We start from the raw sequence: 26,528 nt of genomic DNA, 5'->3' as shown, positions 1-26,528 counted from the left end.
TAACTGGGCAATACATACTTCACCAATTAATAAAGAGATATTATAATATTTTTTAATTCTTTCTTTTAGAGGTTACTAATAAAATACTGTATTTTTATTTTTGAGAAACCGTTCAGATCTTTGGGAGTTGCCCTTGTCAGCCAGTGACAAATCAATATGGGGTGAATTCTGCACAAACAACGAATTGCTGTATGTAAGTTTTAAATTTAAATACTTTTGCATAACCTTTTTTCATGCAAAAATATAACATTTTCAGTGTTCTCCAAAGAAAATGTTGCCAGCCGGGTAGCATTATGAAGTAGCCAGGTGGTATTATGAAGTAACCAGGTGGTAATATTTTCTAATATAATTTTCTGCTATGTAAAGCATAAATTAATTGCATAATTTAACATAAATGTATTTAAAGTGAATGTCAATTTTCATGTGAAAGTGCCCGTTTTTTAAAAAAACGATTAAAAACGGGGACTTCCATTCATGCACCAGATTTTAAAATTATGTCTAACCTAAATCGCTATGTTTTTTCCTTATTTACCTTATTCCTTTCTATAAAAAAATATATTTTACTTACAGAGCGTTATCGCTCCTTGCTCCACCCCCGTCATTACTTCCTGTTATTTTCTATAGCCGGACAGATAGCTGAACCACCCCTTGTGACGTCATTGTATTGGAATGTAATTCTTCAACTTTCACTATGCGCATGCGTTTTATTCTGTATGCAATACATTGTATTTAATGTATTGTATACATTATAGTTATTGTTAGCGCAGCGCTTTGGAAGACAAGATTTAAACGGAGCTTCTATTTTTTGTTGCTTATAACAGATGAGATTTTTTATTTCATAGACATTACAAGCAATCGCCTGCTATGTTTCAAATCGATCGCTAACTTCTATCTGCGAGTACGGATAACATCAAAATTCATAGTCTAAATAATTTATTACGGACATAAGATCGATTCTATAAATAACCATAGAGACATAAGAAGATCAATTTGAAATCTCAAATTAATTTAAAAGGTTAATATACTAATTGCGTGGCTATGGTTCGAAATATAAGTTTGAAATTATTCATTTGAAGTAAGGCTATATTTATAATTGATGAAATACTATAATATATATATATAATCGATAAATAGTATATACAATATTTTATTTTATATAATAAGCAACAGATTGAATACATAAGATAGAAATGAGACACGCCATTATAAAAAAAAATCTCATTTTATAACTTGCCTTATACAATATTGCCAGCTACGATCTCCTCAATATGTTTCTAAATGAAATAAATAAAACTTGTGCATGCGCACAAATACATGTTATTTTACTGTCAGTCATCGTACCAATGTCTAGCGCATGCGCATAACTAACTTTGGGCGTGTTTGATGATAGCAGTGTCGCCGACTGGCCTGGGCTGTCATTGGTTTGTAAAAACACGTGATATGAATAAATAAATGGCTGCCGTGGTACAGGAGGAGGAAAAAATCTTCAAATTCAGCTGTTTCAGACTTAATAATTAAATATAACGAGCGGTTTGGATGTTTTCATGAATGAAAGTCAACTTATTTTTTTATTCTGCATAGGAACGCAAGTTTGAAATGGGCATACTTTACCATCACTTTAAGGATTGTCATCCAAGTGACATACACATATAAATACATAGATATATAAATATACACACACATATATATATATAAATTAACAATCACACACACACACACACATATTTATGCACACACAAGAAACACTGTAAGAATTGCTCTTTAGAAACTTGTTTTTTAATGTATTTTGTAAAATCACTCACTGTGCCCAGCAGTTGCCTATATTAGAGGATAAGCATAAATAATGTGCACAAAGTGAACACGTTTACAGTACTGCTTCTTGTACTAGCATGACAGTGAAGACCCACACATCTCCTCCTGAAAGCCCTTTGACCTTACAGCGACTTAGTGCTTTTGACAGACATGCTGTTTAGTCAATCAGTGCAGACTCCTAAATAACTCCATGGGAGTGAGCACAATGTTATCTATATGACACACATGAACTAACATTGTCTAACTGTGAAAAACTTTCAAAATGCTCTGAGCTAAGAGGCGGTTTTCAACAGTTTAGAAATCAGTTTGAGCCTACCTTTTTTTCAAGAATACCAACCAAGGGAACAAAGCAAATTTGATGATAAAAGTAAATTGGAAAGTTGTTTAAAATTGCATACCCTATCTGAATCATAAAAGTTTAATTTTGACTAGACTGTCCCTTTAAATATTTTTCCTTAACTGTTCTCACATAATTTTAGTTGGGATTGATCCTAATTTGGGATAAAATTTAAAGTGTATTTTTTCCTTGGCTTATTTTAATTGAATATTAAAATTTGTAAAACTTATCTGCACAAGTTTATTTACTGTTTCACAACATGTCTGATATGGAGCAAGAGCCAGCTCTCAGGAATTCATGCTTATTATGTTTAGATGCACAAATTGCAGCTCCTATGCAGTTTTGTTCTTCATGTGTCAAGAAAACCTTGAAAAAATAAAAGGTAATTTTTTTGAGCCGAATATCTCTCAGGATGATGCTGTTAAAATAATACCTCAGCTTTCTCCTGCTACGTCCCAAGCCTCAATGGTGTTACATGCAGTGCCCTGCGGTTCCTCTATAACTCCTAGTGGAGTTTATTTAAAAGCAGAAATTGCTGCCCAGGTATCTTCAGAGGTATCTGCGGCATAAGATGCCATTCCCAGATTACAGGGAAAATGCAAGAGGAAATCTAGAAAGTAAGGTGCTTGCCCTCAGTTCTGCTTTCCAAGTTGCCCTTTCTCATAAGTCTGATAAGGAAGATACATCGGGACTTTCTGAGGGGGAAATCTCAGATTCGGACAGTATAATTCCTTCTTCTGAGACTGAGGTGGTATCCTTCAGATTTAAGCTTGAACATCTTTGTGTATTGTTAAAGGAGGTTTTAGCTACTTTAGATGACTCCGATACCCTTGTTGTTGTCACTCCTAAGAAATCTAGTAAACTTAATAGTTTATTTGATAAACCTTCCACTTCTGAGGTTTCTCCTGTGCCGGGCCATGCTAGGGAGATTATCTAACAGGAATGGGAGAAACCAGGGGAGTCTTTTTCCCGTCTCCCATTTTTAAGAAAATGTTTCCTGTTGAGGACTCCCTTGGTATACTGTACTCAAAGTTGAAGGGGCCATTTCCACTCTGGCTAAGAGAACCACTATTCCTATTGATAGCTGCTCTTTTAAGGATCCGATGGACAAGAAGCTGGAGGCTTATTTGAAAAAGATTTATGTTCATTAAGGTCTCCAATGGCAAACTGCGGTGTGTATTGCCACTGAGACTAGTGCTGCATCTTATTGGTTTGACGCCTTGTCTGATTCTCTTCAAGTAGAGGACTTCCTTGGATGAAATTCAAGATAGGATTAAAGCTCTTAAATTGGCCAATTCCATTATTGCAGAGCAGATGCCATTTTACAGGTTGTTAGACTAGGCGCTGTCCGAGCCCACAGGGCGTTATGGTTGAAATCCTGGTCTGCGGATGTTTCCTCAAAAAGTCAAGCTTTTGGCGATTCCTTACAAGGGCAAAACCATGTTTGGACCCAGTTTGGCAGAAATTATCTCTAATATCACGGGTAAAAAAGGGTCTTTTCTACCTCAAGATAAGAAGAATAGGCCTAAAGGACGTCAGAGTAATTTTCGTTCCTTTTGTAACTTCAGAGGAAAGCCTTCCCCTTCTTCCAAGCAGGAACAATCCAAGTCTTCTTGGAAGCCCAATTAGTCTTGGAACAACAATCAAAGAAACCCGCAGCTGATTCCAAATCAGCATAAAGGGTTTGCCCCCGATCCGGGATCGGATCAGTTGGGTGGCAGACTTTCTCAGTTCTCTCAAGCCTGGATACGAGATGTCCCAGATCCCTGGGCTGTGGACATAGTATGATTTCCAAAGCAAGAAGGCAGCAAGAAAGTGGTATTTAATTATTTATTTAGCACACAAAATAGCAACGTTTCGGGAGCACACCTCCCTTAATCATGCAATATAAAATACTGATACAAAATATCCTTATATACCCAACCACCACAAGGGGGGCAGTAATGGGTATTCACAAATGTAACTGTTTCATACACTTGATTAAATCAAAATAGTTCAATAGGACATTAAACAGTACTACAAATTCTTAACTAGAGACAGAAGCATATCTACATATGTTATTTAAAAAGGTTAATTTAGATTGCAATTAATTTTATTAATCATGCTCTTTAGCCAAACTTCTTAAACATACTCTACAGAAGGGACTTTATTACAGAATATAAAGACAATTAGGACCAAAATATAGAAACAAGATTACAAATATACCTAGGAATAGTTGTATACTTTTTATAACAATTAGTTACAAAAATATAGAGAGGTCCCAATCTCTATTCATGCCAAATGGTTCCATAGTACCCAATTCATATATCCAAAAACATTCTCTTTGTTTTAACAATAAATTTCTATCACCACCTCTCCTTGGTCTCGGGATAAATTCAATAATTTGGAACCGCAGCTGATTTACAGCATGGCCCATTTTTGAAAAATGGCAGGAAACAGGGGCAAGATGATTATTGTTTCTAACTGAGCACTTATGCTCAATGATTCTATCTTTGATAGATCTAGAGGTCTCACCCACATAGCCATGCCCACAAGGGCATTTAAGCAGACAAACCACATCAAGTATAAAAGCCCTTTATTGCATACTTTTTGCCAGACCTAGGATGAAAGAAGGAGGATCCTTTGATCATGTTCCCACAACAAGAACAACCTAAACAAGGGAAACATCCATTATTTTTATTAGTTAAATATATTTGTTTATCCGTGCAGTTAACAGAGACAATGTCAGATCTGACTAGTTTTTAATGAATATTAAAGCCTCTCTTAAAGGCTGGCATAGGCACATCCATAAACTCAGTTATACTAGGATTACACTTTTTCAAAATGTCCCAGTGTTTTTTAATAATATTATGTACCAGATGACTTTGGGAATTATATTCAGAGACAAAGACCATTCACTGGCTCTTAGGATTTTATATCTTTCTTGGGGGGGGCTAAAAGGCTTTCTCTGGAAATGTTAGATACAACATTCATTTCTTTTTCTATTAGAGTCTGCGGATAGCCCCTCTCAATGAAACGGTCCCTCATTTCCTTCAATCTAACATCAAATAGTTTTTCATCTGTTAATATACGTCGAACTCTAAGCAGTTGGTTTCTAGGTAATGCTTTTAAAAGGGCTAACGAATGGGCACTATCAAAATGCAAAAAAGACTATTGCGGTCAGTAGACTTTCTAAACAAATCAACTTTGAGAGAATTACCAGCTTTAATAATTTTGGTATCAAGAAAAACCAACTCCTCCTCACTATAAGTGAGTTTAAATTTCAAATGTATAGTGGAACTGTTCAAATTATCAACAAAGGAAACCAAGGTTCCAACGTCGCCCAGCCAAATGCCAAAGACATCATCGATGTAGCGCCACACGGCATTAAGTCAACATTGGCAAATACAATTTTTTCTTCAAACATGTTCATAAGCAAATTGGCATAGTTATGGGCGACGTTGGAACCCATGGCCGTACCCTGCATCTGTAAAAAATATATGTGTCCTGAAACAAAAAATAATTGTGATAAAGAACAAATTCCAATAATAGGATAAAAAAACTCAACCTGAGCAGTAGAAAAATCACCACTATTGCTTAAAACTGATTTAACAGCTCCCACGCCACTTACGTGAGTAATCAATGTATATAAGCTTTCAACATCAAGACTAAAAAGTATGAATTTGCTAGTGCTAAGATCCAATGCCTCAACTTTTAACAAAAAGTCACTAGTATCCTTAATAAATGAGTTTGAATATTCTAAAGAGCATGATTAATTAATACAATGCATTGCAATCTAAATTAACCTTTTTAAATAACATATGTAGATATGCTTCTGTCTCTAGTTAGGAATTTGTAGTACTGTTTAATGTCCTATTGAACTATTTTGATTTATTAAAGTGTATGAAACAGTTACATTTGTGAATACCCATTACTGCCCCCTTGTGGTGGTTGGGTATATAAGGATATTTTGTATCAGTATTTTATATTGCATGATTAAGGGAGGTGTGCTCCCGAAACGTTGCTATTTTGTGTGCTAAATAAATAACTAAATACCACTTTCTTGCTGCCTTCCTGCTTTGGAAATCGTTTGGATATCGTTGGGTCTTTGTGGTGACCTTGGTTGGCGTGCAGTGGCCTGTTGTGCTGGACTGATTTTCTTTTCTATTGCACTATGGACATAGTATCCCAGGGTTACAAATTGGAATTCAAGACTTTTGCTGCCAGAGGCAGATTCCATCTCTCAAGATTATCTGCAGACCAGATAAAGAGAGAGGCGTTCTTGAAATGTAAACAACATCTTTCCTCCCTGGGAGTGATAGTTCCAGTGCAGGAACAGGGTCTCGGGTTCTACTCCAACCTATTTGTGGTTCCCAAAAAAGAGGGAACTTTCCGTCCCATTCTAGACTTGAAGTGTCTAAACAAGTTTCTCAAAGTTCCATCCTTCAAGATGGAGACTATACGCTCCATTCTTTCTTTAGTACAAGAGGGTCAGTATATGACAACCATAGAAGTAAAGGATGCGTATCTTCATGTTCCTATTCACAGGGACCATCACAGATTCCTGATATTTGCCTTTCTGGACAAACATTTCCAGTTTGTAACCCTTCCAGTTGGTCAAGCCACGGCTCCCAGAATTTTTTCAAAGGTTCTGGGGGCTCCTTTGGCAGTGATCCGTTCTTGTTGAATTGCTGTGGCACCCTACCTGGACGACATATTGGTTCAGGCGCCATCTTTTCAACAAGCAAAATCTCACACAGAGATATTGTTGTCTTTTGTTCGTTCCCACGGATGGAATGTGAATTTGGAAAATAAGCTCCCTTTCCCTGCTACAAGAGTAGTGTTCTTAGGAACCAAAATAGATTCTCTATTGATGAAGATTTTTCTGACAGAGGTCAGGAAAAACAAAATAATTTCATCTTGCCTCTCTCTTCAGGCTACTGCTTATCCTTCAGTGGCTCAATGTATGGAGGTAATCGGTCTGATGGTGGCTTCCATGGACATCATTCCTTTTGCTCGATTCCATTTGAGAGTTATCCAGTTGTGCATGCTCAGACAATTGAATGGTGACCATGCGGATCTATCTCAGAGAATAGAGTTAGATCAGTCATCAAGGGACTCTCTCCCATGGTGGATTTCTCAGGAACATCTGTCTCAGGGCACATGCTTTCGAAGACCTTCCTGGGTGATCGTGACCATGGATGCCAACCTGCTGGACTGGGGAGCAGTTTGGAACTTGTTAAAAGCTCAGGGCCTTTGGACTCGGGAGGAGTCTGCTCTTCCCATCAACATCTTGGAGTTGAGGGCGATTTACAATGCTCTATTGGCTTTGCCTCAGTTGTCCTCAGCCCAGTTTATCAGGTTCCAGTCAGACAACATAACCTCTGTGGTTTACATTAATCACCAGGGGGGAACTCGGAGTTCCTTAGCCATGAAGGAGGTTACTTGGATTTCTCACTGGGCAGAGACCCACAATTGCTGTCTATCTACCATCCATAATCCAGGAGAAGACAACTGGGAAGCAGATTTTCTGAGCAGACAGACTTTTCATCCCGGGGAGTGGGAACTTCATCCGGAGGTATTTTCCAGCTTAGTCCTCAAATAGGGGGTGCTGGAGTTAGATCTGATGGCGTCCCGTGAGAACGTCAAGCTTCCAAGGTACTAGGAAGATTTACCATAAGATATGGCGTAAATATCATTATTGGTGTGAATTCAAGGGCTACTCTTGGAGTAGAATTAGAATTCGTAGAATTTTATTTTTTCTTCAGGAAGGCCTGGAAAAGGGATTGTCGGTACCCTGAAGGGTCAGATTTCTGCTTTATCAGTTTTACTACATAAACGTTTGGCGGATGTGCCAGATGTGCAATCTGTTTGTCAGGCCTTGGTCAAAATCGGGCCTGTCTTTAAGTCTGTTGCTCCTCCTTGGAGCCTTAACCTCGTTTATAAAGTTTTACAGCTAGCTCCGAGTCTCGGAACTCTCATCTCTGCAGTGTAATTGCCCTTATCTTATTTTTCATGCCAATAAGGCTGTTCTTCGTACTAAGAAGAAACAACCTTCCTAAGGTTGTTTCTAATAGAAATATCAATCAGAAAATTGTTGTACCCTCTCAATGTCCTAATCCTCCTTCTTCCAAAGAACGTCTGTTACACAATTTGGATGTAGTACGTGCTCTTAAATTCTACTTACAGACGACTGAGGATTTTCGCCAGTCCTCTGCCCTCTTTGAAATAATCTTATGTTATTTAAGTGGTAATATATATCTATATATATTATCTATATATATATATATAGCTATATCTGTATCTATCTATATATATATATATATATATATATATATATATATAATATATATATATATATATTTTTTTTTTAGGGCTGTGAGATATGGGGGAAAAAACAAAATTTATGTTTACCTGATAAATTTCGTTCTTTCTGGGCATGGAGAGTCCAGGACGTCATTCCAATTACTAGTGGGATATTCAACTACTGGCAAGCAGGAGGAAGCAAAGAGCACCCCAGCAAAGCTGTTAAGTGTAACTACCTTACCCATAACCCCCAGTCATTTAGCCGAAGGAAATAGAAAAAGAAGAAACACAAGGGTGAAAAAGGTGCCTGAGGTTTACTAAAAAAAAACTGCCGAATTATAATTAAAAAGAGGGTGGGGTCGTGGACTCTACATGTCCGGAAAGAAAGAAATTTATCAGGTAAGCAAAAAATTTTTTTCTTTCCTAAGACACGGAGAGTCTACAACGTCATTCCAATTACTAGTGGGAACCAATACCCAAGCTAGAGGACACAGAATGAATAGGGAGGGAGAAAAAAGGCAGGAGGACCTAAACAGAAGGCACCACCGCTTGAAGAACCTTTCTCCCAAAGGATGCCGAGGCAAAAGTGTCAAATTTGTAGAATTTGGAAAAAAAAGTATGCAGAGGACCATGTTGCCGCCTTGCAAATCTGTTCCACAGAAGCTTCATTTTTGAAAGCCCAAGAAGAGGAGACAGCCCTAGTGGAATGAACCGCAATTCTCTCAGGAGGCTGCGGTCTAGCAGTCTCATAAGCAAAACGAATCGTACTTCTTAACCAGAGGGAAAGAGTAGTAGAAGTGACCTTCTGACCCTTATGTTTTCCAGAGAAAACAACAAACAGGGCAGAAGATTGCCAAAAAATCTTTAGTACAACAACATCTCTGTGTTCCCTGAGATATGATCACTGCCAATAGAGCTCCCAGAACTTTTGAGAATACTCCGGGAGCTGTGGCAAGACCAAACAGAAGAGCAATAAACTGGAAATGCTTGTCCAAAAAAGGCAAGCCTTAGAAACAGGTAATAATACCTGTGAATGGGAACGTGTAAGTACGTTTCCTTCAGGTCTATGGTCGTCATGAATTGACCTTCCTGCACCAATGGAAGAATAGTACTAATAGTTTCCATCTTGAAGGACGAAACCCTGAGGAATTTGTTGAGGAACAAATAGATTCAAATAGAATTCTAGACCTTGTTCCTCTAGAGGGACTGGAACAATAACTCCCAGGGAGGATAGGTCCTTTACGCAACTTAAGAAGGCCTCCCTCTTTACCTGGTTTGAGGATAGTCTTGACAGGAGAAATCTGCCCCTTGGAGGGCGAGACTTGAATCCCATCTTGTAACCCTGGGATACTATGTCCACAGCTCATGGATCTGGGACATCACATATCCAAGTCTGTTGAAAATGAGAGTCTGCCCTCCACCTGATCTAAAAACATAATTTATGCTTACCTGATAAATTTATTTCTCTTGTAGTGTATCCAGTCCACGGATCATCCATTACTTATGGAATATATTCTCCTTCCCAACAGGAAGCTGCAAGAGTCCACCCACAGCAAAGCTGCTATATAGCTCCTCCCCTAACTGCCATATTCAGTCATTCGACCGAAAACATGCAGAGAAAGGAAAAACCATAGGGTGCAGTGGTGACTGTAGTTCAAATGAAAAAATTACCTGCCTTAAAGTGACAGGGCGGGCCGTGGACTGGATACACTACAAGAGAAATAAATTTATCAGGTAAGCATAAATTATGTTTTCTCTTGTTAAGTGTATCCAGTCCACGGATCATCCATTACTTATGGAATACCAATACCAAAGCTAAAGTACACGGATGATGGGAGGGACAAGGCAGGTACTTAAACGGAAGTTACCACTGCCTGTAAAAAACCCTTTCTCCCAAAAATAGCCTCCGAAGAAGCAAGGTATCAAATTTGTTAAATTTGAAAAGTATGAAGCGCAGACCAAGACTCCGTCTTGTAAATCTGTTCAACAGAAGCCACATTTAAAAAAGGCCCAAGTGAAAACCACAGCTCTAGTAGAATGAGCTGTAATCCCTTCAGGAGGCTGCTGTCCAGCAGTCTCATAAGCTAAATGAATTATGCTTTTTAACCAAAAAGACAGAGAGGCTGCTGAAGTCTTTTGACCTCTCCTCTGTCCAGAATAGACAACAAACAAGGTGAACGTTTGATGAAAACTGTAGTAGCTTGTAAGTAAAACTTTAAAGCACAAACCACGTCCAATATTGTGTAATAGACGTTCCTTCTTTGAGGAAGGATTAGGATACAAGCATGGAACAACTATCTCTTGAGTGATGTACTTGTTAGATACCACCTTAGGAAAAAACCCAGGTTGGTACGCAGGACTACCTTATCCGTACGAAGGACCAGATAAGGAGAATCACATTGTAACACAGATAACTTGGAGACTCTACGAGTCGAGGAATTAGCTACCCAAAAGGAACTTTCCAAGATAAAGATTGATATCTATGGAACAAAAAAGGTTCAAACGGAACTTCTTGAAGAACCTTAAGAATCAGGTTTAAGCTCCATGGCGGAGCAACAGTTTTAAACACAGGCTTGGATCTAACCAAAGCCTGACCAAATGCCTGAACATCTAGAATACCTGCCAGACGCTTGTGCAAAAAAATAGACAGAGTAAAAATCTGTCCCCTTTTAAGGAATTAGCTGACAACCCTTTTCTCAAAAACATCTTGGAGAAAAGATAATATCCTGGGAATCCAGACTTTACTCCATGAGTAACCCTTGGATTCATAACAATCAGATATTTACACCATATCTATGTTCAATTTTCCTAGAGACAGGCTTTCATGTCTGTATTAAGGTATCAATGACTGACTCGGAGAAGCCATGCTTTGATAACATCAAGCGTTCAGTCTCCAGGCAGTCCATCTCAGATTGATTCTATTTAGATGGTTGAAAAGACCCTGAGGTAGAGGGACCTGTCTCAGAAGCAGAGACCGTGATGGAAAGGATGACATGTCCACCAGATCTGCATACCAGGTCCTGCGTGGCTACGCAGGCGCTGTCAAAAACACCAAAGCCCTCTCCTGCTTGGTCTTGACCTCCGGAGGAAATCCCACTCCCCCGGAAGAAAAGTCTGACGACTTAGAAAATCCACCTCCCAGTTCTCAACACCTGGGATATGGATAGCTGATAGACAAGAGTGAGTCTCTGTCCAGTGAATTATTGTAAGACTTCTAACATCGCTAGGGAATTTCTGTTCCCCCTTGATGGCTGATGTAAGCCACAGTCGTGTATATTGTCCGACTGAGTATGATGTACCTCAGAGTTGCTAACTGAGGCCAAGTCTGAAGAGCATGGAATATCACTCCCAGTTCCAGAAAGCACCACAGACTCTCACGACCTCCTATCTATGTTGAGGCTTGCAAGAGAATGACTGAATATGGCAGTTAGGGGAGGAGCTATATAGCAGCTTTGCTGTGGGTGGACTCTTGCAGCTTCCTGTTGGGAAGGAGAATATATTCCATAAGTAATGGATGATCCGTGGACTGGATACACTTAACAAGAGAAATTGGATCAGTGACAGACCCTTCATGCGGATTTAGAGTCAGTGGAAGGCTTTTTGTTTTGTTTTCCCTTATTTCAGGGCTGGCTGGACTTCCAAGTGGACCTGGATTGGTCTGGTTTGGCAGAGGAAGAGGCGGACATTTGTCCCTTAAAATTCCGAAAGGAACGAAAATTAGAAGACTGGCAACACTTAAGTCTATTCTTCTTGTCCTGAGGTAAGAAAACATAATTTATGCTTACCTGATAAATTTATTTCTCTTGTAGTGTATCCAGTCCACGGATCATCCATTACTTATGGGATATTAACTCCTCCCCAACAGGAAGTGCAAGAGGATTCACCCAGCAGAGCTGCTATATAGCTCCTCCCCTAACTGCCATTACCAGTCATTCGACCGAAAACATGCAGAGAAAGGAAAACCATAGGGTGCTGTGGTGACTGTAGTTTAATGGAAAAATTACCTGCCTTAAAGTGACAGGGCGGGCCGTGGACTGGATACACTACAAGAGAAATAAATTTATCAGGTAAGCATAAATTATGTTTTCTCTTGTTAAGTGTATCCAGTCCACGGATCATCCATTACTTATGGGATACCAATACCAAAGCTAAAGTACACGGATGACGGGAGGGACAGGCAGGCTCTTTATACGGAAGGAACCACTGCCTGAAGAACCTTTCTCCCAAAAAAACAGCCTCCGAAGAAGCAAAAGTGTCAAATTTGTAAAATTTGGAAAAAGTATGAAGAGAAGACCAAGTTGCAGCCTTGCAAATCTGTTCAACAGAAGCCTCATTCTTAAAGGCCCAAGTGGAAGCCACAGCTCTAGTAGAATGTGCTGTAATTCTTTCAGGAGGCTGCTGTCCAGCAGTCTCATAGGCTAACCGTATTATGCTACGAAGCCAAAAGGAGAGAGAGGTAGCCGAAGCTTTTTGACCTCTCCTCTGACCAGAATAAACGACAAACAGGGAAGACGTTTGTCGAAAATCCTTAGTTGCCTGTAGATAAAATTTCAGGGCACGGACTACATCTAGATTGTGTAGCAGACGTTCCTTTTTCGAAGAAGGATTAGGACACAAAGATGGAACCACAATCTCTTGATTGATATTCCTCTTAGTGACCACCTTAGGTAGGAACCCAGGTTTAGTACGCAGAACTACCTTGTCTGAATGAAAAATCAGATAAGGAGAATCACAATGTAAGGCAGATAACTCAGAGACTCTTCGAGCCGAGGAAATCGCCATTAAAAACAGAACTTTCCAAGATAACAACTTGATATCAATGGAATGAAGGGGTTCAAACGGAACCCCCTGTAAAACATTAAGAACTAAGTTCAAACTCCATGGTGGAGCAACAGTTTTAAACACAGGCTTGATCCTAGCTAAAGCCTGACAAAAAGCTTGAACGTCCGGAACTTCTGACAGACGTTTGTGTAAAAGAATGGACAGAGCTGAAATCTGTCCCTTTAAGGAACTAGCGGATAAACCCTTTTCTAAACCTTCTTGTAGAAAAGACAATATCCTCGGAATCCTAACCTTACTCCATGAGTAACTCTTGGATTCGCACCAATATAAGTATTTGCGCCATATCTTATGGTAAATCTTTCTGGTAACAGGCTTCCTAGCCTGTATTAAGGTATCAATAACTGACTCAGAAAAACCACGTTTTGATAAAATCAAGCGTTCAAAGTCAGCTTCAGAGAAATTAGATTTTGATGTTTGAAGGGACCCTGGATCAGAAGGTCCTGTTTCAGAGGTAGCGACCAAGGTGGACAGGATGACATGTCCACTAGATCTGCATACCAAGTCCTGCGTGGCCATGCAGGCGCTATTAGAATCACTGATGCTCTCTCTTGTTTGATTCTGGCAATCAATCGAGGAAGCATCGGGAAGGGTGGAAACACATAAGCCATCCCGAAGGTCCAAGGTGCTGTCAAAGCATCTATCAGAACCGCTCCCGGATCCCTGGATCTGGACCCGTAACGAGGAAGCTTGGCGTTCTGTCGAGACGCCATGAGATCTATCTCTGGTTTGCCCCAACGTCGAAGTATTTGGGCAAAGACCTCCGGATGAAGTTCCCACTCCCCCGGATGAAAAGTCTGACGACTTAAGAAATCCGCCTCCCAGTTCTCCACTCCCGGGATGTGGATTGCTGACAGGTGGCAAGAGTGAGACTCTGCCCAGCGAATTATCTTTGATACTTCCATCATTGCTAGGGAGCTTCTTGTCCCTCCCTGATGGTTGATGTAAGCTACAGTCGTGATGTTGTCCGACTGAAACCTGATGAACCCCCGAGTTGTTAACTGGGGCCAAGCCAGAAGGGCATTGAGAACTGCTCTCAATTCCAGAATGTTTATTGGTAGGAGACTCTCCTCCTGATTCCATTGTCCCTGAGCCTTCAGAGAATTCCAGACAGCGCCCCAACCTAGTAGGCTGGCGTCTGTTGTTACAATTGTCCAGTCCGGCCTGCTGAATGGCATCCCCCTGGACAGATGTGGCCGAGAAAGCCACCATAGAAGAGAATTTCTGGTCTCTTGATCCAGATTCAGAGTAGGGGACAAGTCTGAGTAATCCCCATTCCACTGACTTAGCATGCACAATTGCAGCGGTCTGAGATGTAGGCGTGCAAAGGGTACTATGTCCATTGCTGCTACCATTAAGCCGATCACCTCCATGCATTGAGCTACTGACGGGTGTTGAATGGAATGAAGGACACGGCATGCATTTTGAAGCTTTGTTAACCTGTCCTCTGTCAGGTAAATCTTCATTTCTACAGAATCTATAAGAGTCCCCAAGAAGGGAACTCTTGTGAGTGGAAAGAGAGAACTCTTCTTTTCGTTCACCTTCCATCCATGCGACCTTAGAAATGCCAGTACTAACTCTGTATGAGACTTGGCAGTTTGAAAGCTTGAAGCTTGTATCAGAATGTCGTCTAGGTACGGAGCTACCGCAATTCCTCGCGGTCTTAGTACCGCCAGAAGAGCACCCAGAACCTTTGTGAAGATTCTCGGAGCCGTAGCCAATCCGAATGGAAGAGCTACAAACTGGTAATGCCTGTCTAGAAAGGCAAACCTTAGATACCGGTAATGATCTTTGTGAATCGGTATGTGAAGGTAAGCATCCTTTAAATCCACTGTGGTCATGTACTGACCCTTTTGGATCATGGGTAAAATTGTCCGAATAGTTTCCATTTTGAACGATGGAACTCTTAGGAATTTGTTTAGGATCTTTAAATCCAAGATTGGCCTGAAAGTTCCCTCTTTTTTGGGAACCACAAACAGATTTGAGTAAAACCCTTGTCCTTGTTCCGACCGCGGAACCGGATGGATCACTCCCATTAATAAAAGATCTTGTACGCAGCGTAGAAACGCCTCTTTCTTTATTTGGTTTGTTGACAACCTTGACAGATGAAATCTCCCTCTTGGGGGAGAGAATTTGAAGTCTAGAAGGTATCCCTGAGATATGATCTCTAACGCCCAGGGATCCTGGACATCTCTTGCCCAAGCCTGGGCGAAGAGAGAAAGTCTGCCCCCCACTAGATCCGTTCCCGGATCGGGGGCCCTCGATTCATGCTGTCTTAGGGGCAGCAGCAGGTTTCCTGGCCTGCTTGCCCTTGTTCCAGGACTGGTTAGGTCTCCAGCCTTGTCTGTAGCGAGCAACAGCTCCTTCCTGTTTTGGTGCAGAGGAAGTTGATGCTGCTCCTGCTTTGAAATTACGAAAGGAACGAAAATTAGACTGTCTAGCCTTAGGTTTGGCTCTGTCTTGAGGCAGGGCATGGCCTTTACCTCCTGTAATGTCAGCGATAATTTCTTTCAACCCGGGCCCGAATAAGGTCTGCCCTTTGAAAGGTATATTAAGCAATTTAGATTTAGAAGTAACGTCAGCTGACCAGGATTTTAGCCACAGTGCTCTGCGTGCCTGAATGGCGAATCCGGAATTCTTAGCCGTAAGTTTAGTTAAATGTACTACGGCATCTGAAATAAATGAGTTAGCTAACTTAAGGGCTTTAAGCTTGTGTATAATCTCATCTAATGGAGCTGATTCAAGTGTCTCTTCCAGAGACTCAAACCAAAATGCTGCTGCAGCCGTGACAGGCGCAATGCATGCAAGAGGTTGCAATATAAAACCTTGTTGAACAAACATTTTCTTAAGGTAAACCTCTAACTTTTTATCCATTGGATCTGAAAAGGCACAGCTATCCTCCACCGGGATAGTGGTACGCTTAGCTAAAGTAGAAACTGCTCCCTCCACCTTAGGGACCGTTTGCCATAAGTCCCGTGTGGTGGCGTCTATTGGAAACATCTTTCTAAATATCGGAGGGGGTGAGAACGGCACACCGGGTCTATCCCACTCCTTAGTAACAATTTCAGTAAGTCTCTTAGGTATAGGAAAAACGTCAGTACTCGCCGGTACCGCAAAATATTTATCCAACCTACACATTTTCTCTGGTATTGCAACTGTGTTACAATCATTCAGAGCCGCTAACACCTCCCCTAGTAATACACGGAGGTTTTCCAGCTTAAATTTAAAATTTGAAATATCTGAATCCAGTTTGTTTGGATCAGAACCGTCACCCGCAGAATGAAGCTCTCCGTCCTCATGTTCTGCAAATTGTGACGCAGTGTCTGACATGGCCCTAATATTATCAGCGCACTCTGTTCTCACCCCAGAGTGATCACGCTTACCTCTTAGTTCTGGTAATTTAGCCAAAACTTCAGTCATAACATTAGCCATATCCTGTAATGTGATTTGTAATGGCCGCCCTGATGTACTCGGCGCTACAATATCACGCACCTCCCGAGCGGGAGATGCAGGTACTGACACGTGAGGCGAGTTAGTCGGCATAACTCTCCCCTCGTTGTTTGGTGAAATATGTTCAATTTGTACAGATTGACTTTTATTTAAAGTAGCATCAATACAGTTAGTACATAAATTTCTATTGGGCTCCACTTTGGCTTTAGCACATATAGCACAGATATCTTCCTCTGAATCAGACATGTTTAACACACTAGCAAATAAACTAGCAACTTGGAAATACTTTTCAAGTAATTTACTATAATATGAAAACGTACTGTGCCTATAAGAAGCACAGAAAAAGTTATGACAGTTGAAAATTAATAAACTGAAAAGTTATAGCATCAAATCTTTGTAAAAAACACAATTTTAGCAAAGGATTGCTCCCATTAGCAAAGGATAACTAACCCTGATAGCAGAAAAAAATAATAATAAATAAATACAGAAATAAACGTTTTTTTATCACAGTCAACTACAATCTCACAGCTCTGCTGTGAGTGATTACCTCCCTCAAAACAAGTTTTGAAGACCCCTGAGTTCTGTAGAGATGAACCGGATCATGCAGGGAAGACAATAAACTTCTGACTGAATCTCCCCCTCACACATAACAGTGAGAGAGATCAGTAAACTGTCATAAATTAAATAAAACGACTGCCAAGTGGAAAAAAAAAATAGTGCCCAAAACATTTTTTCACCCAGTACCTCAGAAAATTAAACGATTTTACATGCCAGCAAAAAACGTTTAACATTAATAAATTGAGTGTTATTAAAAAGCCTGTTGCTAGTCCCTGCAAATTAGGCTAAAGTTTTATGCATACAGTATAATTCCAGTGAAGTGCCATTCCCCAGAATACTGAAGTGTAAAATATACATACATGACAGCCTGATACCAGTTGCTGCTACTGCATTTAAGGCTGAGTTTACATTATATCGGTATGGCAGAATTTTCTCATCAATTCCATTGTCAGAAAATAATAAGCTGCTACATACCTCTTTGCAGATTAATCTGCCCGCTGTCCCCTGATCTGAAGTTTACCTCTCCTCAGATGGCCGAGAAACAGCAATATCTATTCGTTGGGTGCAAGAGAATGACTGGTAATGGCAGTTAGGGGAGGAGCTATATAGCAGCTCTGCTGGGTGAATCCTCTTGCACTTCCTGTTGGGGAGGAGTTAATATCCCATAAGTAATGGATGATCCATGGACTGGATACACTTAACAAGAGAAAGATCCCTTTCCACCAGTAATCTCTGAAATGATCTCCACCAGACCAGGTCCAAACAAAGTTTTGCCCTTATAAGGCAAAGCCAAAAGCTTGGCCTTTGAAGAAACATCAGCTGATCAAGATTTTAACCACAGAGCTCTGCGAGCTAAAACAGTGAAGCTAGAAATCTTAGCTCCCAGTCTAATTACCTGCATGTTGGCATCACAGATAAAGGTATTGGCCAGTTTAAGAGCCTTGATCCTGTCTTGGATCTCCTCTACTATAGTATCTTCTGAAATCAGATCAGAAAGGGCATCAAACCAATAAGATGCTGCTCCCGCAAACGTGGCAATACTTGCCGCAGGTTGCCATTGTAAACCCTGATGGACATGCATCTTTTTTAAATAAGCCTTCAGCTTTTTATCCATAGGATCTTTAAAAGAACAACTATCCTCTATAGGAATGGTAGTTATCTTAGCTAGAGTAGAAATAGCACCTTCTACTTTAGGAATGGTGCGCCATGAGTCTTGAATAGAGTCAGCAAAAAGAAACATCTTTTTAAAAACAGGGGAAGGGGAAAAGGGGACCCCTGGCTTATCCCACTTAGGGTTGGTAGCAACAAAAGGTTCAGAATCGTTCAAAGTAGCTAGAACCTCCTTCAGAAGTAACCGAAGATGTTCAAGCTTAAATCTAAAATTAATTTCTTCAGATTTTGAAGATTTTACCGCCAAAGAGTCAGAGTCTGAAATTTCACCTTCAGAAGCTACTGAAGTATTTTCCTCATCAGACAATTGAGAAAGGTTGACCAGTGCAGATTTAGAAGAGTCAGAAGCCTTACTAGCTGACAAAGCAGTTTTTACTGCAGATGTAATCTGAGCGGCAAAATCCCCAGGTAAATAAACACCCCAGGTGGTTGAGAGGACACAGGAGGCAAAGAATGGGAAACAACTAAGGCTTGGGACGTTTGAGGAGAAAGCGGAGGCATATCACGTACAGCATTATCCTGAGATACATTTGGCTCAGAAGGGAGTAATTTATCTTTAAACTTTAATGTTTTGGATAAACATGAGGAACAAAATTGCATTGGCAAAACAATTTGTGCCTCTAAACATGATAAGCATTTATCAATAGACATGGATTGATCTAACTGAATCCATTTTACAGATTCAACAGATAAAGATATTTATTTTCCAAGCAGTATCCCATAGCCAAAATCTGTCATATGAATCCTTATAATAAAGGATGTATGTCCTAAATTGGATCCAAGAGAGGATTAACCTCTTAAGTGCTGCTGTCCTTCAATACCTAGAAGGTAAAGGCACTTACCTGAGATCCAGCTGTAGGAAAGATGCTGCTATGTAGGTGTGACAGGCACTGCGCTCCCTGTCATGGACCTGTAGTAAAAGGAAGAACAGAGTAACTAACTCTGGCTTACTGCAAAGGGAAAGCAACTTGTTAAAAGTAAAGCGAAGACTACCTCGCCGCCTTTTAACTGCTTAAAAGCCACCACTACTCTTACTAAAGACATTGACATGTACAAAGCTAGATCCCAATCTTTGCTTGCAGGGAAGAGTATTCATAAAAGGATTAATATCTTTAGACACCAACTTCGGACAGACTCCATTGACAGAGGCAAAGAGAATGACTGGGGGTTATGGGTCAGGTAGTTACACTTAACAGTTTTGCCTCCTCCTGCTGGCCAAGAGTTGAATTTTCCACTAGTAATTGGAATGACGTCATGGACTATCCAAGTCTTAGAAAAGAAATGAATATCGCAATTTCGGCCATAAAATATTGCAATTTTAATCGCGATTTTTTTTTTTTTTAAAATAACCGTTAAACATACAGTTTCAATAAAAAATGCAATAAACTGTGCAGAATCTTATAAATAAATAAATAAATGCTCACATTAAGTTTCTTGCTCCTAACTTGGACCACATGGAGACCGCCAGACCACCGCCACACCAAGGCCTGTTGCTGTCGCTGCTCCGCTGCCATCACACTACACCATACCTCTCAACATTTCCAAATAGGAAAGAAGGACACCTCAACACCACCCCTCAGGCAAAAGTATGTATTGGGCAGGAGCAGCGATTGGAAATGGCTTAAATTCTGTTATAAATATATATTTAAATACTCTTAGCAATCCAACACTCAGTGAGAGTGGATGCCTGATGTCTGTCCCTAAATCCTGACACACACACACTGTAGAACATACAAATAAACATGCGGGGACAAACTACATACACACGCCACATATACATACATGCAGAACACAAGACACACACGCCACATATACATACATGCAGAACACAAGACACACACGCCACATATACATACATGCAGAACACAAGACACACACGCCACATATACATACATGCAGAACACAAGACACACACGCCACATATACATACAGGCAGAACACAACATACACACGCCACATATACATACATGCAGAACACAAGACACACACGCCACATATACATACATGCAGAACACAAGACACACACGCCACATATACATACATGCAGAACACAAGACACACACGCCACATATACATACATGCAGAACACAAGACACACACGCCACATATACATACAGGCAGAACACAACATACACACGCCACATATACATACAGGCAGAACACAACATACACACGCCACATATACATACATGCAGAACACAACATACACACGCAACATATACATACTGTACATGCAGAACACAACATACACACGCCACATATACATACAGAACACAACATACACACGCCAGATATACATATATGCAGAATACAACATACATACACCACATATACATACATGCAGAACACAACATACACACGCCACATATACATTAGTGATGCACCGAAATGGAAATTCTGGACCGAAACCGAATCCGAAAATCCGGGATGCACTTGGCCGAAAACCGAAACTGATACCGAAAATGTATTTTTTCAACTTTTATTGAAAGTAACACACTAAAATTGGACAAAAATATCTTAAAACAATAATATGCTACACAATAATTTTACCAAGAAAAAAAAAAACAGGCAAAAAATAATGCCATTTTCGACCAAAATGTTTCTGCGACCAATTTTGGTGCATCCCTACTTAAAACAATTATAAATATCAATATACTGTATTATTCTTCATTTAGTTCTATGTAACATAATCATATTTAACAGGGGTTTTTTTACCAATTATCCAAATAAAGTATAATCTTAGAAAACTCATTATATGCAGAACAGTAAGTGAAGTAATAAACTTAAACAGCAGCTCTAGGCTAGCATCAAATTTGAAATATGCTACACAATAATTTTACCGAAACTAAAAGGCAAAAAAAACGAAAACCGAAATAGCCAAAAATGCCATTTTCGGCCGAAACTTTCTGCGGCCGAAATTTCGGTGCATCCCTAATATACATACATGCATACTATCTCTCTGCCAGCAGAGCAAGAAACAGGAATTATGGCTCTCACATTGTAGCATTAGTCTGGCTTTTAGCATAATGTGCTGGGTAACATGGAGCAGCTCATCAGCCCCTCCTGCTTACGCTTCAGATCTGTGGGTGATAGTGTTGTAGCTGTGGCTTCTACATGCACCAAAGATCCAAGCGGGAAACGGAGGAGTCAGATATGAGGCTGAGCACTTCAGTAACTCCTGATAGTGCCACATTTCTGAATTAATTTGCCCGCCACTCTCTGCAAGCCTAAACTCCGCCCCCATTCCTCTGCTAAAGACTAGAGCCGACTACTGGCTCTGTGAGGAGGGGGGCAGCAGGAAATACAAGACCATCTGTGCAGCGGGATTAATTGCACAGCCCTAATAAATATATATATATATATATATATATATATATATATATATATATATATATATATATATATATATATATATATATATATATATATATATATACATACATACACACAGTGTTCTCCCAAGGTCCTATTTAATGGGTACAGGAAGCCAAGTGCTCACAAGAGCGCGCTTCCATATTCTCCAGAGGGAGCCTCGTTCTCATGCCGTGAGACACTACAAACCACCTAGCGCAGCACAGGGGGGGGGGGAGAATAACGCATCGTTAGGCAGCAAAATAAAAATATATATGTATATACATATATGTTTATACCCATATTGACACACAAATATATATGTATAGAAGCATATACATATGTATAAAGTAAAAACACAGGCCCCCATTCACCTCTATGTAAGGTATTTTGTTTTCCAAACACCCCACATCCCATCACTTTAACCCCTAATAACTGCTTTGTGGGTTTTTTTACTTTGAAAATAAAGATGCACATATTTTTATTTTATTTTGAACTACTGTGGGTAATTGGGGCAACTTTTTTCATTAACCAAAGGTCTGACATCTGGTTAATTGTGCTAAGCGTAATGTGAAACGGCAAGATTCCAGGAGCATTAACCAGCCACTAATGGCTGGTTATTTAACATGCGCCCGTAAATAGCTTGGGTGAGTTGAATACTAATACAGGAAGGACTGCCAAGGCTGGCCAATAAACACTAATACAACCAGTGCTATTTGTACCTGCCAATATGCGGACTGAATAAAGAGGAGGTTGTTTTTCTTATCATTAGCACTCATACATATCTGTACACAGACAACCACTTCCAATAAAGATTTTACAGCTTTCTTATCTTTTTCTGATACAAACCTTTATTTTTTTAATAGAAAACATGTGTATTGGTAGTTTTCACCATGTGTGCCATTTAATGCCAGAGGAAAGGATACTTACCATCCACAATTAAAGTGATGTCAGTAAACTGGTCGAGTTCCCTCTGCTCATTTAACCTGTCCAACATAACTTTATAGTGGTCTGGGAATTCCTGGATGCAACCCATCGTCTCCTCAGCTTCCATACCTAGACAGCTCTTCTAAAAAGATGAAAAGGTGGATGTGTTAAACAGATAAATCATACAAAGTGAAAAAGAAAACTTATTTTTCAGAAAAAGTAAATCAGTGAATATTAAAGTTATGCTTTCTAGTTTAAATCTATAACAACCAGGAAACAAAGTATTGTGATACCAAACAAGTTTTAAAGGACCTCTAAACACAGTAGGATTGCATCCCAGAGGCAGAACACTGTCTTTCACTTTCTGCAATGAGATGTTGCTGCGTTTGTGACCCTTACTCAGTGTGCATGAGGACAAGTACAGCCTAGCTGCTGTAGGTTCTCACAATGTCAGTCTGCCTGGGAACCTGCTCTACAGTACTGCTGGGGTCTAGATGCTTCACTTGACAGCACAAGGGGCTGGATCCACACATCACTTCCATTTGTGCAGTGGCTGTTTCTTGTATTGCCAACACTCACAGTGTCAGCACATGGAGACCCTGGGAGAAAGCAGCCACTCCTGTCTTCCCTAGCAGCACTACAGTCACTTCCTCCTCCTCCTCCTCAGCAGAGCAGGAAAAACGTCCACTTCTTTTTAATCCCCGACTACCAGAGAAGACTGCAAGTGTAATGCTGTGCAGTGCCCTACAGCCTTCTTTGGCAGCCATTGAGTTATTTGGGAGGGGCTGCTGCTCTGTGCTAATGCTGGTATAATATAGGCTTCCTAAAGGATGACACTAGTGGCTGGTCTGATTTTTATTTGTAAATTCACAATGGTCTAGCTGGCTTTTTAAAAACTATATTTCAAGTTAAAAAGTTTAAAGTCATCTCTCTCTCTCTCTATATACATACACACGTGTGTATATATTATAGATAAGGGCTGTGCGATATGGGGGAAAATGGATATCGCGATTTTGGCCATGAAATATTACAATTGCCATTTTAATCGCAATTTTAACACAAATCGCTGTTAAACATACATTTCTCAATATAAAATGCATTAAACTGTAAAATACAAACAAAACTAGCAGTCACAGAGCAGTGCAGTCAATTTTGAAATTACAATAATAAGCAAGCCAAAAAAAATTGCGATTAATCGCACAGTCCTAGCTGCAATGTTTAACAATGCAGGATTTTTTTTTTAAATCGCACAGTCCTATATTGTAGGTTTGGTTCCAGACCACTGCAATTAAGCGAATAAAGCAATAAAGTCACACTATTTTTTGTTTTTGTATCTCAGTGCATATAAAAGTCATATTTACAATATACTGTAAGTGTGCAATTGCATTATTGCTAAAAAAATGCTAATCATCATCTGAGCCTTCAGTGAGTCAATCTTTTTGCTTGTGGAGTGGATATATGTGTATTTATGGGCATACATTGGGAAAAATGGTGCTAAGCGCAATAAAACGAGGTATGTTGGTGTGTGTGTGTGTATATATATATATATATATATATATATATATATATATATATATATATTTGATATAAAAAGTCTACACACCCGTTAAAATGGCAGGTTTCTGTGATGTAAAAAAAATGAGACAAAATAAATAATTTCAGAACTTTTTCCACCTTTAAAGTGACCTATAAACTATGCAACTCAATTGAAAAACATACTGAAATCTTTTAGGTGAAGGGAAGTAAAAATAAAAAATAAATTAAATAATATGGTTGCATAAGTGTGCACACACTTAAACTAATAATTTATTGAAGCACCTTTTGATTTTATTACAGCACTCAGTCTTTTGGGGTATGAGTCTATCAGCATGGCACATCTTGACTTGGCAAGATTTGCCCACTCTTCTTTGCAAAAACACTCCAAATCTGTTAGATTGCGAGGGCATCTCCTGTGCACAGCCCTCTTCAGATCACCCCACAGATTTTCGATTGGATTCAGGTCTGGGCCATTCCAAAACTTTAATCTTCTTCTGGTGAAGCCATTCCTTTGTTGATTTAGATGTATACTTTGGGTCGTTGTCATGCTGAAAGATGAAGTTCTTCTTCATGTTCAGCTTTCTAGCAGAAGACTGAAGGTTTTGTGCCAATATTGACTGGTATTTGGAACTGTTCATAATTCCCTCTACCTTGAATAAGGCCCCAGTTCCAGCTGAAGAAAAACAGCCCCAAAGCATGATGCTGCCACCACCATGCTTCACTGTGGGTATGGTGTTCTTTTGGTGATATGCAGTGTTTTTGCGCAAAACATATTTTTTGGAATTATTGCCAAAAAGTTCAACCTTAGTTTCATCAGACCATAACACCTTTTCTCAATGCTTTTGGGAGACTTCAGATGTGTTTTTGCTAAATTTAGCTGGGCTTGGATGTTTTTCTTCAAAAGAAAAGGCTTCCGTCTTGCTGTCTACACCAAACATATGAAGAATACGGGAGATTGTTGTCACATGTACCACACAGCCAGTACTTGCCAGATATTCCTGCAGCTCCTTTAATGTTGCTGTAGGCCTCTTGGTAGCCTCCCAGACCAGTTTTCTTCTCGTCTTTTCATCAATTTTGGAGGGACATCCAGTTCTTGGTCACTGTTGTGCCATATGTTCTCCACTTGATGATGACTGTCTTCACTGTGTTCCATGGTGTATCTAATGCCTTGGAAATTCTTTTGTACCCTTCTCCTGACTGATACCTTTTAACAATGAGATCCCTCTGATGCTATGGAAGCTCACTAGGTCACATTAAAGGTGGAAAAAGTTCTGAAATGATTTATCTTTTTCAAATTTTTTTACATCACAGAAACCTGACGTTTTAACAGGGGTGTGTAGACTTTTTATATCCACTGTATGTATGTATGTATGTATGTATGTATATATATATATATATATATATATATATATATATATATATATATATATATCTCTATATATATATATATATATATATATATATATATATATATATATATATATATATATATATATATATATATATACCGTATTGTTCCGAGTATAGGCCGCTCCTGATTATATGCCGCACCCCTAAAGTTTGGTGCCATTTTAAAGAAATTTAATTTTTACACCCCTTGACCCTTTCAGCCCTTTTCTCCTTACACTCTCACCCTCCTTCTCCTTCAGCTCTAATATCTTATCCTCAGGCACAGCCCCTCTCATCCTCCCCCCATTTAGCCCCCCTATCTCCCTCACAAATGCAGACACCTTCTTAATCTCTTAGCATTCCTCCCTTGCTAACAGTCTCCTTACTCTCCCCCCTCACACACACACACAGCCCCCCTCATAACCCTCATAGGCTGCCTCCTCTTAACCCACTCAGCCTCCTTCCTTCACATAGTGCCACTACTCACCCTATTAAGCAGTGGTGTGCTGGCGTGGTGGCTCTGTGTCTCTCCTGCCAGGTTCTGTCAGATTGGCAAACTTGGCAGATCAGCTAACGTTCCATCAGCTTTCTGATTGCATGCATGCGCTCCACTAACATTAGACCCATCAGATTGCTGGACAATTTTTAAAGCACATGCGGACCCGGGCGCATGCGCACTTATAACACTGGCTCCTTCACTGGCCAAATGAATCATGGGCATTGTAGTTTTAAATACCGGTAAATATTTGGGCATTTACGTCAACACTGGTTGAAAAAAAAAGGCTCACTCTGTACCCACAAAAGTACCCAACAATCTGACATTGAAGGGTGTTGTATGCTGGGGCTTTGGTGCAGCGGCGGTCGGCAGAGTCTC

The 26,528-nt window shown here is 39.9% G+C and overlaps 1 protein-coding gene across 2 annotated transcripts in view; it reads right to left on the bottom strand.

Annotated features, from left to right (window-relative positions):
- The window catches only part of ZNF131 (zinc finger protein 131), a 296,575-nt gene that overhangs the window by 244,635 nt on the left and 25,412 nt on the right, over window positions 1-26,528 (bottom strand). For both annotated transcript variants that reach the window (XM_053701252.1, XM_053701253.1), the window contains exon 2: window positions 22,733-22,871. In XM_053701252.1, coding sequence (XP_053557227.1) covers window positions 22,733-22,856 — 124 coding nt within the window. In that variant the 5' untranslated portion in view covers window positions 22,857-22,871. The remainder of the gene's footprint in view (window positions 1-22,732; window positions 22,872-26,528) is intronic.

Source organism: Bombina bombina, chromosome 2, assembly GCF_027579735.1.
Source record: "Bombina bombina isolate aBomBom1 chromosome 2, aBomBom1.pri, whole genome shotgun sequence".
Taxonomy (NCBI): Eukaryota; Metazoa; Chordata; class Amphibia; order Anura; family Bombinatoridae; genus Bombina; species Bombina bombina.
This window is presented reverse-complemented; position numbering and strand designations above follow the sequence as displayed.